The 16368-nt window shown below is 43.7% G+C and overlaps 1 protein-coding gene across 1 annotated transcript in view; it reads right to left on the bottom strand.

Moving 5' to 3' along the window:
• The window catches only part of LPAR2 (lysophosphatidic acid receptor 2), a 41612-nt gene extending 31303 nt beyond the window's left edge, over nucleotides 1–10309 (bottom strand). Inside the window, exon 1 of the mRNA XM_069946089.1 lies at nucleotides 10153–10309. Within this exon, the coding sequence (XP_069802190.1) occupies nucleotides 10153–10159 (7 nt within the window). The 5' untranslated portion in view covers nucleotides 10160–10309. The remainder of the gene's footprint in view (nucleotides 1–10152) is intronic.
• Nucleotides 10310–16368: the final 6059 nt, after the last annotated feature.

Here is a 16368-nt window from a genome sequence, read left to right as displayed (position 1 = left end):
TCTTTTTCTATCAAATCACCTGGTTTCAGAAAGTTATACAGATTTGTAATTTACTTCTATTTAAAAATGTTGTCTTCCAGTACTTATCAGCTGCTGTATGTCCTGCAGGAAGTGGTGTATTCTTTCCAGTCTGACACAGTGCTCTCTGCTGCCACCTCTGTCCATGTCAGGAACTGTCCAGAGCAGGAGAGGTTTTCTATGGGGAATTGCTACTGCTTTGGACAGTTCCTGACATGGGCAGAGGTGGCAGCAGAGAGCACTGTGTCAGACCAGACTGGAAAGAAAACAACACTTTCTGCAGGACATCCAGCAGCTGATAAGTACTGGAAGACTGGAGATTTTGAAATAGAAGTAATTTACTAATTTATATAACTTTCTGACACCAGCTGATTTGAATGAAAAAAAAAAAAAAACATTTGGCTGGAGTACCCCTTTTAAGATTGCCATACAACAGTGTTTCCCAACCTGGAATTCTCCAGCTGTTTCAAAACTACAACTCTCAGCATTCCCAAACACCCGAATGGATGGGAGAAAGAGCGCCATAGACATAAGCAACCATGGTAGCAAACAAAACATTACTTAGGGTACTGTTACACGAAACAATTATTCGCCGATCAACAATTAACGTTAAACAAACTCAAACGACCGCTATGGCGAACGACCTGAAATCGTTCACCCAATTACACGGAATGATGATGGTTACCTGTAATCCTTTTTGCATCCTGTCGTTGCCACTGCGTTCGCCGCTACTGCGAACGACCGAATGACGTCTTATTACATGCGAACGATTAGCAAACGATCAACGATAAAAATAGGTCCAAATTCTATTAAACGACCAACGATTTGTCTGCTATTATACTGAACGATTATCGTTCAAATCTGAACGATTTAACGATTTTTCAAACGATAATCATTCCATGTAATACCACCCTTAGACTAGATACGACTGTATTCATAAGCAACACTAGATATATATAGGGAATGTAAAAAAAGGTCTTTTCCTTCACTCACAGCAAGCAGCAGATATAGATCCATATATACATACAGTATATATATATCTATATGGAAATAGTGAGCAACTGAAACCGAATATGTTGCAGAACTCTTGAAGTGTACCCGTCACTTTAAAAAAAAACTTTTGACAAGTACGAGGGTTTTTTCAGGATAAAATAATTGATACCCTATCCACAGGATAGGGGGAGCTGGGATTCAACACTCTGCTGATCAACTATTGATAACCTATAAATTGTTTTATTATGGAAAACCTCTTTTTGGGGGTCTTCATACACCTTCATTAACAGATGGATGAACATCCAGCCGTCAGTAATCTCTCCAGTTCTCCCCATACACAGGAATGTTCAACATCGCCAAGTGATCCTTTGTTTTTTATGAAGAGGGGTAAGCTGCAGCGAGACAGCTGCGACTGTGGCTTATCTCTTCCAGAACAAAAAGGTCAGTCTGTGATGTGTCGGTCGTTGTTCTGAAGAGCCCCATAAACCTTATACTGACGGACCATTCTGCCATGAGCAGTGTATGGGCACTAGATATGAGAAAATCTCGAGCGCGCTCTGGTCCGTCTGAACCCGAACGCTCTGCATTTGATTGCCGGTGGTCAAAGAAGTAAGGATTCTTAAGGAGTCCTGGAAAACATGGATATAGCCTATGGCCTTTTGCGGTATCAGTGTTTTTCGGGACTCCCTAGGACTGCATCCAACTTCTTCTTGAAATGTAAAGCATTTGGGTTTGGACGGATCAGAGCATGCTTGAGATTTGCTCATGGGGACCTTAAAGGGGTACTCCTGGCGGGGGGTATTTTTTGTGTATGGCCGGGGAGGGGGTGGATATAGACGCCGCCGGTCACTTACCTCCTCGGTTCCATCGCAGGGTCCCGGATCGCGCCACCCTGTTCTCCCATCCCGCTGCAGCTTCCTGGTCTGAGCTGAGGCTTGAGATGTGACGTCTCAAGGCAGCTCAGCCATTCAGCGGCCGAGGCAGGACCCAGCTACGACCACTAAAAGGCTGAGCTGCCTTGAAATGTCACGTCTCAAGCCGCAGCTCAGACCAGGAAGCGGTAGCGGGATGGGAGAATGGGGCGGCGCGATCCGGGACCCGGTGCTGGAACCAAGGAGGTAATTGACCGACTTACCGCTGTACATGAAAAATACCCCTAGCCCGGAGTACCCCTTTAAAGCGAATCTGCCATAAGGTAAATTTACTTTAAGTGATGCACATGAATAGAACGGCCCCGGCGCGGGGAAGCTGCATTCCTTTTTTATATTGTAATGGGGCCGTGTCACAGAGGGAAGGGGGTTCCGTCACAATGTGGACAGCCCAGCCCACCCCCAGTGCTTCAACCCAGGCCGGTTCTCGGTAATAGACCAGCGCCTTGTGTGGGAACCAGGCCATGATTGAAAAAAAGGACCACGGCGTCGGCATCCCCGCGCTGGCGCCGTTCTATTTAAGTGCAACACTTAAAGTGAATGTACAGTACCTGATGGTACATTCACTTTAAATATTGACACCTCAACCAATTGCTAGAACAAGCAGTGGGAGAAGCACACAACTGAGTGCTTCTCTCCCCGCTCTCTGGGCACACAACCCATGCGGTCTTTACCTGGGCCGAACATCCACCGACAGGAGCACTCATTGCCGATAGTCAACCTGTACACAAAGGCCAGCGATCAACCAACCGGGCACAAATCGGCTGATCTCATCCTTTGTTCGCGCATTTACATCATCACTAGTCGGCCGCACATTTTATTTTAGGAAGAGGAATGTCAGGCCGACTAGGATAGGGTTAATAGGCCACATAAACCGTCTAGGGACTTGATGTGATTGAGCCTTGAGCGTCAATCTCTCTGATCGGCACTGTATCGGCACTGTATCCTTACGTTACACAGACAAATCAAAACACGGCTCTATAACATGTCAAAAGTTTTTTTTAAAGAGTCCATTTAATGCATATAGACATAAAACCTGAAAAATACCCAGTGAAAAATCTACTGACGTTCTATCCGCCTGCAGCCGCCACTATGGGCATTTTGGGGGTACGGTTTCCCCATGTGGATCCCGTAATGACAGACCACCTGGGCCATATACCCTATTGTCACCCGATGGGGTGCACTGTAGGGCACAGAGGGTGTTGCTCCCACCTTCGCCTCCGTCCCCCCTCACCCCGTGTTCTCGGCACTCTTCTTGCAGTCATGGGGATGTGATGTAAGCCGCTTATCAGCTCTGGATGTGGCGGGCTGCCACCCGGGGGATATCACCCGCCCCCGCTGGAGACATTCTGGGATGGTGGCGACAGAATATGTTCTTGGCTGCTCCCCGGCTGATGTCATTGGGTTCTGGTCAGGCATTGTGAGTGAGCAGAAATACAGCGTGTTCTCTGGTTATTAAGCAATGTCATCAGGTCTGCAGCCAAGATGTCGTGTTCAGAGACTGAAACAAGAAGGCTCCGGGACCCTCAGATACAGGACCCCCCATCCAAGCAAGAACAAAGGGGGCTGGATCCAATATACACAACTGTGATATACACACCCAGCATTCTGCACTAATGTATATGAACACATAGTTGATAAAAAACCAACATATACTCATCCAAATATACATAGATACATACAATTATACATAGATATTATATATATATATATATATATATATATATATATATATATATATGTGTGTGTATATATATATATATATATATATATATATATATATATATATATATATATGAATACATGCACAGATACACTCACAGACACAGACACACACACACTTCCACATATACATAGATAGATAAATAGATAGATGCATCTACTCAGATGCAGGAAGGCCAGTGGTGCTGACGGCATCCCGCCCGAGATGCTGAAATACAGCCCGCCAGACATCCACGCTGCACTGGCCAAACTATTCATCCTCGCCCTGAGCTCCGGACACTTCCCACAAGACTGGAACCGAGGCCTCATAACCCGCATCCATAAAAGTGGGGACAAATAAGACCCAGCGAACTACCGTGGGATCTGTGTCTCACCTTCCTCAAACACCATAAGGTCCTCAGTAAAAGTCAAGCCGGTTTCATGCCGAACCACCGCAGCATCGACCACATCTACACCCTGCACAGCCTCATCAAGACCCACGTCCACAATACCAAACGGGGCAGGATCTTCTCAGGCGTTTGACTGAAACTCCTGCAGAGTGGAATCGGAAGGAGGACGTATGATGTCATCAAGAGCTCATACACTGGGAACCAATGCAGCGTGAAGGTGAACGGCAAGAGGACAGCTTATTTCCAGCAGGGCCGAGGAGTCAGACAGGGCTGCAGCCTGAGCCCAGCGCTCTTCAACATCTACATCAACGAACTGGCTGCAGCTCTGGAGGACTCCTCAGCACCCGGCCTCTTTCTGCATGACCGTGAGGTGAAGTTCCTACTGTACGCTGATGACCTCCTGCTGCTGTCCCCCACAGAGAGCGGCCACCAAGAAAGCCTGTCAGTCCTGGAGAAATTCAGCACTACATGGGCACTACCCATCAACTCTAAGAAGACCAGGGTCATGGTGTTCCAGAGGAAGAGTCAGAAAAAAGCCTCCATCCCCTCCTTCACACTAAATGGGTCAGCACTGGAGGAAACCAGCAGCTACACGTACCTGGGCCTGGAGCTTAACCAATCAGGGAGCTTCAAGTCTGCAATAGAGGTCCTCAAAGGAGAAGCCAGCAGAACCTTCTATGCCATACGAAAGCAACTGTACCACCTCAAACCAACAGTGAGGGTTTGGCTAAAAATCTTTGATGGGGCCATTGCCCCAATCCTGCTTTGTGGCAGTGAGGTTTGGGGTCCGGCCACCTACCCAGACCAGTCAAAATGGGATTCAAGCCCAACAGAGACCTTTCATCTGGAGTTCTGCAAGTACCTCCTCCAGGTCCATCGCAGCACCTCCAACATGGAGTGTCGGGCAGAGTTGGGCAGGTTCCCACTATGGTTCCAGGTACAGAAGAGGGTGCTTTCATTCTGGGCGCACTTACAGAGAAGCAACCCAGACTCCTATCACCACAAAGCCTCCCTGAGCCATGGAGTCCAATGTGCCCTCCAACAGGGCATCCACCACCAGTCCAGCCAAACCCCACAACATGCCCTGACAAAAGCCCAAATAAAAGGGGCAATAGAGACATACCAGGGGCAATATACAGAGGAATGGAGGAGAGAAATAAGTAACTCCCAGAAACTCACCATCTACCAGTCACTGCAGAGAGACTACGCCATGGTGCCATACCTGAAGAGGCTGCACCACCCCAAACACAGGCAAACCCTAAGCCTCTATAGACTAAGCGCCCACAGCTTGGAGATAGAGACGGGACGGTACAGACATACAAGCCACGGGAGAGCCGACTGGTCATCACTGTGAGCAGGGGGCCCTAGAGGATGAGGCCCACTTCTTGCTACACTGCAGCAAATATTCATCCACCAGGGTCACCTACCTCCAGAGACTCTCCACCATCATCCCGGACTTCACCTCCATAGATGAGGAGAGGAAACTCCACATTCTGCTGGGGGAAGAGGAGGCCACCCTGGAAGTAGCTGCCCAGTATGTCTCCACCTGCCACCGGCTGAGAGGATTATAAGATACCATGGACTGTTATACACCCTTATACCCCAATCCTGCCCCTAACCCCATATCCACCCTGCTCCCCACATGACCCCCCTCTCCCCCACACCCAATCTATTATACTCTGTTGCATTGGCAATCCTAAATGTTTATTTTGGACCTGCCAATAAAGCTTTTTTAAATTTTAATTTTAATTTAATAGATATGAGATAGATAGATAGATAGATAGATAGATAGATAGATAGATGATAGATAGATAGATAGATAGATAGATAGATAGATAGATAGGAGATATATAGGAGATAGATAGATAGGAGATAGATAGATAGATAGATAGATAGATAGATAGATAGATAGATAGATAGATAGATAGGAGATAGATAGATAGATAGATAGGAGATAGATAGATAGATAGATAGATAGATAGATAGATAGATAGATAGATAGATAGGAGATAGATAGATAGATAGATAGATAGGTAGATAGATAGGAAATAGATAGATAGATAGATAGATAGATAGATAGATAGATAGATATTAGATAGATAGATAGATAGATAGATAGAAGATAGATAGATAGATAGATAGATAGATAGATAGATAGATAGAAGATAGATAGATAGATAGATAGATAGATAGATAGATAGGAGATAGATAGATAGATAGATAGATAGATAGATAGATAATAGATAGATAGATAGGAGATAGATAGATAGATAGATAGATAGATAGATAGATAGATAGATAGGAGATAGATAGATAGGAGATAGATAGATAGATAGATAGATTGATAGATAGATAGATAGATAGGAGATAGATAGATAGATAGATAGATAGATAGATAGATAGATAGATAGATAGGAGATAGATAGATAGATAGGAGATAGATAGATAGATAGATAGATAGATAGATAGATAGATAGAGATAGATAGATAGATAGGAGATAGATAGATAGGAGATAGATAGATAGATAGATAGATAGATAGATAGATAGATAGATAGATAGATCGATAGATAGATATAGATAGGAGATAGATAGATAGATAGATAGATAGATAGATAGATAGATAGATAGATAGGAGATAGATAGATAGATAGATAGATAGATAGATAGATAGATAGATAGATAGATAGGAGATAGATAGATAGGAGATAGATAGATAGGATATAGATAGATAGATAGATACAAATATACACAGGTGCATGCGTCCAAATACATACAGATAGATTAGTAACATGTGTCTGCGGCTCTATTTTCTGCCCCTTCCTATATCTCTCCTGTAGTGAGAACATTTATTAATCATATCCATAGCTGAGCGGCTGTCTGTCCTGGCCCCGGGCTCCTCACAGCCATGTATATATGACAGGACACTGAGGACATGTGCTCCACCTGACAGACACTGGACCACAAAGCCGCAGCAATAGGCAATTCTCACCTGCAGGTCAGACAACCCCCCTGTCAGGAGCACACTACCTCCCTACCCAGAGCACACTACCTTTCTGTCAGGAGCACATTACCCCTGCCCGGAGCAACTGATGAACCATCCCCCCCCCCCATACCCACCCTGCCCGGAGCAACTGATGAACCACCCCCCCCCCCCATACCCACCCTGCCCGGAGCACACTAACCATCCCCACCACCAACAACAACCCGTCCGGGGCACACTGCCACTCTGTCCGGGCACCCTTAGTGTAAATTCACACCAGGCAGAATTTCTCTGGATTTTCAGTGTGGAAATGTGCTCAGAAAATCAAAAATGACCTGTATTGCGGATTATGAAATCCACCCCAAATCCACAGCTAAATCCACACCAAATCCACAGCAAAAGCCACACAACTTCAGGCGGATTATTCTGTGGAGTTTCTGTGGAATTACACTTCCTCAGGGAAAGCAATGAGACGTGGGTAACTGGACCAAACCATCTGCACAGGGTAAATGGGGGTAGTAGAAACCCACAACCATAACCTGAGCAATAGGCAGCAGCCTCGGTGGCACAAACCTCGAAGATTACAGGTAGTGGGCACCAGGTTACCCCACTAATGCCCCCCACTATACTCACTCCACTCCTGGATTAGGAATCTATATACTTGGGGTGGGGTCACTGGCCCGGACCCCCTGTGTCCTCATGAGGATGGGCTCAGCCGCCACATGTGGCTGGTTCCTATAAAAGAAAATTGTCCAGGGCCAAAGACCACAAACTCCTCATCCAAGACTGAGGAGGAAGAGAAGAATTCCTGAGCGCAGCACAAACCCCAGCGAGACACCTTGGGCGCTCAGCGAAGGAAAACACAGAGGAAAACACCCCATGTTGTTCTTGGATATTGTTAAGAGATGTGGGGGGGCGGCTTCCTGCCCCAGCGGGAGGGGGTCACCGGCAGACCTCACCTCAACTGCATGCAAGCATCAAGGGGTTAAATATGCCCAAAGGTGGAGACAGCACCGATGGAGAGAATTACCACAAGCTAGAGATACAGCGATAGAGATACAGCGAAATAAGAGAGAGAGAGAGAGAGAGAGAGAGAGAGATAGGAGATAGATAGATAGATAGGAGATAGATAGATAGATAGATAGATAGATAGATAGATAGATAGATAGGAGATAGATAAAGATAGACAGATAGATAGGAGATAGATAGATAGATAGATAGGAGATAGATAGATAGATAGATAGATAGATAGATAGATAGATAGATAGGAGATAGATAGATAGATAGATAGATAGATAGATAGATAGATAGATAGGAGATAGATAGATAGATAGATAGATAGGAGATAGATAGATAGATAGATAGATAGATAGATAGATAGATAGAAGATAGATAGATAGATAGATAGATAGATAGATAGATAGATAGATAGGAGATAGATAGAAGATAGATAGATAGATAGATAGATAGATAGATAGATAGATAGGAGATAGATAGATAGATAGATAGATAGATAGATAGATAGATGATAGATAGATAGATAGATAGATAGATAGATAGATAGATAGGAGATAGATAGAAGATAGATAGATAGATAGAAGATAGATAGATAGATAGATAGATAGATAGATAGAAGATAGATAGATAGATAGGAGATAGATAGATAGATAGATAGATAGATAGATAGATAGATAGATACTGTAGATAGATAGATAGATAGATAGATAGATAGATAGATAGATAGATAGATAGATAGATACTGTAGATAGATAGATAGATAGATAGATAGATAGATAGATAGGTAGATAGATAGATAGATAGATAGATAATAGATAGATAGATAGATAGATAGATAGATAGATAGATAGATAGATAGGAGATAGATAGATAGGAGATAGATAGATAGGAGATAGATAGATAGATAGATAGATAGATAGATAGATAGGAGATAGATAGATAGATAGATAGATAGATAGATAGGAGATAGATAGATAGATAGATAGATAGATAGATAGATAGGAGATAGATAGATAGGAGATAGATAGGAGATAGATAGATAGGAGATAGATAGATAGATAGATAGATAGATAGATAGATAGGAGATAGATAGATAGATAGGAGATAGATAGAGAGAGAGATAGATAGATAGATAGATAGATAGATAGATAGATAGATAGATAGGAGATAGATAGATAGATAGATAGATAGGAGATAGATAGATAGGAGATAGATAGATAGATAGATAGATAGATAGATAGGAGATAGATAGATAGAGAGATAGATAGATAGATAGATAGATAGATAGATAGATAGATAGATGATAGATAGGAGATAGATAGGAGATAGATAGATAGACAGATAGATAGATAGATAGGTAGATAGATGATAGATAGGAGATAGATAGGAGATAGATAGATAGATAGAAGATAGATAGATAGATAGATAGATAGATAGATAGATAGATAGATAGATAGATAGATAGGAGATAGATAGATAGATAGATAGATAGATAGATAGGAGATAGATAGATAGGAGATAGATAGATAGATAGGAGATAGATAGATAGATAGATAGATAGATAGATAGATAGATAGATAGGAGATATATAGGAGATAGATAGATAGATAGATAGATAGATAGGAGATAGATAGATAGATAGATAGATAGATAGATAGATAGATAGGAGATAGATAGATAGATAGATAGATAGATAGGAGATAGATAGATAGGAGATAGATAGATAGATAGATGATAGGAAGGAGATAGATAGATAGATAGATAGATAGATAGATAGATAGATAGGAGATAGATAGATAGATAGATAGATAGATAGATAGATAGATAGATAGGAGATAGATAGATAGATATATAGATAGATAGGAGATAGATAGATAGGAGATAGATAGATAGATAGGAGATAGATAGATAGATAGATAGATAGATAGGAGATAGATAGATGATAGGAAGGAGATAGATAGGAGATAGATAGATAGATAGATAGATAGATAGATAGATAGATAATAAATAGATAGATAGATAGATAGATAATAGATAGATAGATAGATAGATAGATAGATAGATAGATAGATAGGAAATCACTTATAACACATTGTACTCACCGAACATTGTGAGCTCCGCTGAGATGGATCCCCAGTTACAGATAGTACAGTCCCAGGTGCTGTAGATGATCAGGTCGGTGGTGCTGTAGGTGTGCTCGGCGCTGATCAGGTCGGTGGTGCTGTAGGTGTGCTCGGCGCTGATCAGGTCGGTGGTGCTGTAGGTGTGCTCGGCGCTGATCAGGTCGGTGGTGCTGTAGGTGTGCTCGGCGCTGATCAGGTCGGTGGTGCTGTAGGTGTGCTCGGCGCTGATCAGGTCGGTGGTGCTGTAGGTGTGCTCGGCGCTGTACGGTCCCGGTAGGTGTGTGGCCGGTATACCGGGAGCTGTGCCCGGCCGCCGCCTTCCTCCTCACTGCCCGTGTATCTTGTCCGCTTGTTGCACATAGAGTGAAGGGGAGGCGGGGATCCCAGCAGGGGGCGCACACATCACCCCCTCAGGTTACAATGGGGGCTGCAGGGGGCAGGCAGTGTAAACCCTCTGATCACAGGACCACCTCCCCCATCTGTGGCCGCCGTAGAGGAGGGGGCGCATTCCTTCTCTACATGGTGCACGGTCCTGCTGCAACTCTGTGGCACCGAGTATCCATGGATGACCCGGAGATGCGCTGCCCATAGCAACCAATCAGCACGCAGCTTCATCCTCTGCACTGCACTGCAGGAATGAAAGCTGCGCGCTGATTGGTTGCCTCAAAGCGAACTGTGTGAATTTTTCCATAGCAACCGCTCACTGGTCAGCTTTCATGCTACCAGAGCTTGTTGCTATGGGCAAAACCAGACAGTGTTATCTGCAGGCAGATAGATAAACCTGGCTCACTATATTTCTATGATTGTTTTTATACTTTATCTGGTTGTTTCCTTGTTGTTTTTTTTCTGTGGAAGCTAGGTGACAACTAGTATGGCTGCCATTACAACATTTTGTTTCCCCACATTCCTGTATGGCCATATTTGTTGATGGAGTAATAAGATGGCTCATTGAACTAGGCAGTTCAATGACCCATCTTATTTCTCCATCAACAAATATGGTCTCCAAACCAGGTTCCCCCAAGCAAAGACCCCCTAAAGTACAGACCCCAAACTAGACCCTAAACTAGTACAGACCTCATAAACTAAGGGGCCTATTCCTCGGAGCCATAATCGGACGATTTTCACTCCGTGGAATAGAGACAACGATCACCTGATGATCGTGTCATCGACTGATCGTTTATTTAGGTGCAAACATAAAATCGACGGGCACCGACCGCGCTACGTGGAATAGCGGTGCAGGGCGGGCGACCGTCGATTCCACAAATACCATACTTTGCCTTACCATGCTGCAGGGCTTCTGCGCTCCTTCTCCCGGTCCCATGCGCCGCAGCAGCTTCAGAGTGGCCTGTCTGAGCTGACAGACCGCTCAGCCAATTACTGGCCGGGACCGCAGCGGCCAGAGATTGGATGAGCGGTCTGTCAGCTCAGACAGGCCGCTCCGAAGCTGCTGCGGCGCATGGGACCGGGAGAAAGCGCGCAGGAGGAGCCCAGCAGCATGGTTAGGTAATGTATGGTGTTTAAACAAGGGCTGCAAGGACATCGGTAACGATGTCCCTGCAGCCCTAGCTAAACGATTATCGGGCCGTGTAATAAGCCCAGTAAACGAGCACCGATCTAGCAGATCGGCGCTCGTTTACATTATTGATCGGGCCCCCGTCGGCCAGTGGAATAGGACCCTAATACAGATCCGCTAACCTATTACAGATCCCAAACCGACCCCTAAACTCATACAGACCCCAAACCCATAAAATAGTATAAACCAGATTTCGGCGTCAGTACCAAACAAACGATGAACAATTTCTTGTTGGTTGTTTGATCGTTGCCTGCATTTACACGAAACGGTTATTGTTTGAATTCAAAAATTATAGTGATAATTTGCACAAAAATCGTGTAATAGGGTTCAAAACTACTGTTTAGAGGCGCTGGTCTGGAGTCTATATTTAGGGGTCTGGGGTGTGTAATTAGGGGTACTCTAGGATGTATATTTAGGGGTTCTGACCTGGGGTCTATATTTAAAGGGGTAGTCCACCCAAAAAAAATTTCTTTCAAATCAACTGGTGCCATAAAGTGCCAGAGATTTGTAATTCACTTCTATTAAAAAATCTTAAGTCTTCCAGTACTTATCAGCTGCTGTGTGTCCAGCAGGAAGTGGTGTTTTCTTTCCTGTCTGACCCAGTGCTCTCTGTTGCCTCCTGTGTCCATGTCAGGAACTGTCCAAAGCAGGAGCAAATCCCCATAGAAAACCTCTCCTGCTCTCCAGACTGGAAATAATACAACTTCCTGTTGGGCATACAGCAGCTGATAAGTACTGGAAGGCTTGAGATTTTTTAATAGAAGTAAATTACAAATCTCTGGCACTTCATGGTAGCAGTTGATTTGAAAGAAAACATTTTTTGGTGGACTACCCCTTTAAGGCCTGTGGTCTGGGGTCTGTAGTACGAGGTTCTGAGTTTAGGGCCTTGGGTCTGGGGTGTGTATTTAGAGGTTGTGGTCTGGGGTCTGTATTTAGGGGTACTCTAGGCTATATATTTAGGGGTTCTGATCTGGGGTCTTTATTTAAAGGCTGTGCTCTGGGGTCTGTATTTAGGGGTACTCTAGGCTATATATTTAGGGGTTCTGATCTGGGGTCTTTATTTAAAGGCTGTGCTCTGGGGTCTGTAGTTCAGGGTTTTGAGTTTATGGCTTTGGGTCTAGAGTTTGTATTTAGGGGTTCTGGTCTGGGGTCTGTATTTAGGGGCTCCTGCCTGCAGTTGTGTATTTAGGAGGTGTTGTCTTCTTTACGTTCTCAAACTGTTGCAGTGGGATAAGTGACACAATGTGATATCTAATGGTTTAAATTCCGTCTGTATTTGGAGATATTGTTTTGCGGTGCCACAGGTAAAAGATACAAGACTTTGCAGGCTCAGTCCCGTCCGTACATACGCCATTCATTGTGGTTACGTGATGTAATCACATTACAGCATGGCTCATGTCCTCTTTCTAGGTGGGACTCTATCGCCCATGCTGGTATCTCCTGAGGATATGGATGATACACTCACATGACTACAATGAATAATGTAGTGACTGTATGCAGGAAACTGAACCTGCACTGGCTTATTGTGAAAAATGCGGAACTGCTCAATCAATATTGGTATTGTTGGGACGGAGAGATAGATGACAGATTGAATCATAGGTACAGTGTTTGACTGACACAGGAGAATGACAGAGGCTATGCAGCTCTGCTGCAGGGCCCTCCTGGAAATCTAGGACACCTGTGCATTTAACTGTGTGTGCATCATTAATATGCACATACTATTGAAAAGGCGGCACCAATGGGTTTCCAGGGACCTCCATTGCAGGCAGAGGCTCTGTCACATACTGCCTGCACAGGGAGAGAAGATGTGCCAGGAGAGGAGCTGCGTGGAGAACCATGTAAAAGATTATTGTTTTTTTAATTACTTTTCTTTATGGGAGCTTAAAGGAACATAATACTATAAGATGGATTCACAGGGGGACCTTATATTACACAGGGTCTAAACAGAAAGGGGCTAATACTATATAGGGACACAGAGGGAGTTATCTACTATATGTGGTCAACCTAATACTATTTGAGGGCACAGAGGGGGCCTAATACTATATAGGGAGTTGGGCTTAATACTATATAGGGTGGGCTAACTACTTTATGCAGGCACAGAGATGGGTGTGTTTTTTGACACGGAAATGAGTTAACTATGGTTAATGCTCATTGCATTGTCCAAACAATGCTATTGCACAGAATGGTGGGTGCTGAAGGGTGGACCTAAAGAATGGTTTTCTCTGCTTGGCCAATGATAGAAGGAAATTCCAGCTATGTAGAGGACTGTAGATTTATGAGGTTACATACCTACCCATATGCTCTCTGCATATTTTCCCGGCAGATAATTCTTGTAGGAATTCCAAGGAAAATCCCTTTCTATAAACAGCCCCCCTCCTCCTATGCCGGTCACAGCCTTGTGTCTCTGGACTGCAGGCTCATATATTAGACGAATAGTATACAGTGATGACCTATTGTGTAAACAGCCATATTCAGGCTCCACAAGGCTGTGCTTCATGCCCCGACATACCATGGTGTGAACTTACAGTAGATATCTAGATACCCTGAACTAACCGATAAGACCCATTACACTGTATCAGCTGGATATGGCTGTCCTCCAGTGCATAGTAATGCGAAAGTATCCATCCCCCTCCCAGCCATCACACATGGAAGTGTTCAGCATCTAAACCGTTTTCTACTAAAAATATACATACAGTGATCCCTCAACTTACAATAGCTTCAGGATACAATACTTTTACATACAATGGTCCTTTCTGGACCATCGTAACTTGAGACCACACTCAACATACAATGCTATGGACAGTCAGGATCTGAGGGACATGTAAAAAAACTAGATGATCAACCAATGAAAGTGGCAATTTTACTGATAAAACCCCAGTATTAGTGAGGTGCCTGCACTGGTTGGCTGTCTAGTAGTGATTCTCCAGATTATAGTGTGATACTACATGTCCTGTGCTGCTCTTTACCTGGGCCAGTTTTCCATAGAATTTTGGTCTCAACATACAATATTTTTAACATACAATGGTCATCCTGGAGCCAATTAATATTGTATGTTGTGGGACCACTGTATCAGCCCCCCATGTACAATGAAGGGGCCACAGCACAATGTATCTTCGGCTTCCTTTGGCCTTTCTCTACATTTACGTGAATGTACCAGATTGGTCCACTATAGTCAATGGACCAACCCGGCTCATGGATGGGCTGGACTGCACCCGACCCTGCTATCTATGGATGCCCAAATGGCCCTTTGCCATATAAGATGCTGCAATACTGATACTGTATAAGGCCAGAGAGGAGGCTATACGGCTGTGGAACAGATTTTGCAAAGGGGCCCAGGATGCTATGGCCAAGCCTAGCATTAATGGGGGAGGGGGGGATTAACCTTTAATCTAATGAAGGATTGGGCATGATGAATTTTTTTGGGCGTGATGATCTTTGCCAGATGTGTGCACCAGTGGCCTCTACCTCATTGCCCTTTAAGAAGCTATGCACGCTTGGCCAAACAATGTAGGCATGTATATGGAGAGACTGGGGGGTGTAGGACTACCTTAGAAGAAGACAACTTCTCATGATGCAGCACATGTATTTGTATTATTTGTGCACCTATGTGGTGGGGGTCATTACATAGGGTATCACACAACCTAAGGTCGGCCCTGGCTGTGCCTCTAGCCCCAGTGTATACACACCATGTTGTTTTACATAGATTTACTGTAAACTCCCTATTTCCTGCTATTATACCTACTATAATGTCCTATGTGTACAGAACCAGTAAATAAAAATATATACTGGAAGAATACAGACACGCTTTCCGCACATGTATATTTCATACACTCCAGGGTAGGAGTGAGTGTATATTGTACCTGTGGTGCTGTCTCTCGCATATATTACCACCCTGAGGGGGTCTCACCTATGCTTCCTGTCCATCCGTTACAATAACAAAGCCAAGAGCTGACACCTCTCCTTATTACCATACTAGAAGAGGAATCTATGCCTGCACCTCGAGCACAGACAGTGTATTCATATAGGGAGAAAAAATATATAAATATATATATATATATATATACAGTATATATATATATATATATATATATATATATACATACATATACAGATTCATGTGGCATAGAACAAAACTACAGGATAACTAGAAAGCTGAATGTAAAGTAAAGCACTTTTCTGCACGCTTCTCTAATCTTCAGTATATCCGGAGATCGTTGATATGTTAAATATTTTTTTTATATAAATGACAGTAATGCTATAATGCTTTGTTTCCGCCAGGAGCAAACCACACGCGTCTTATTCATAGAATTTTTGTGGTTTTTCATCCCCTTATTCACTCGAAAAACATGTAAAAAGTGCAGCCTCCTCTATTACACATGGTTTAGTAGCAGTAGTTAAGTTTTCCCTAGGTAACACTAGTGTCTTACAATGCAAAAAGATATACAGCAGGGCTGCCAAACCTATCATACAATGATGCTTAAAGGGGACGTCGGAGAGTAGTAAAAAGTTTAAAATGTTGACCCCCCTGAAACATCACTGTTTATACTTATAGGCTTTTTCTGGTATCTGGTATCTATTCATTAAAGCCCAGACAGAACTTATGGACAGGAGCCATGTATATG

The sequence above is a fragment of the Dendropsophus ebraccatus genome, chromosome 1 (assembly GCF_027789765.1).
Source record: "Dendropsophus ebraccatus isolate aDenEbr1 chromosome 1, aDenEbr1.pat, whole genome shotgun sequence".
In the NCBI taxonomy this organism is placed as follows: domain Eukaryota; kingdom Metazoa; phylum Chordata; class Amphibia; order Anura; family Hylidae; genus Dendropsophus; species Dendropsophus ebraccatus.
Note: the sequence above shows the minus strand (reverse complement) of the source record. Positions and strands in the feature narration are given on the sequence as shown.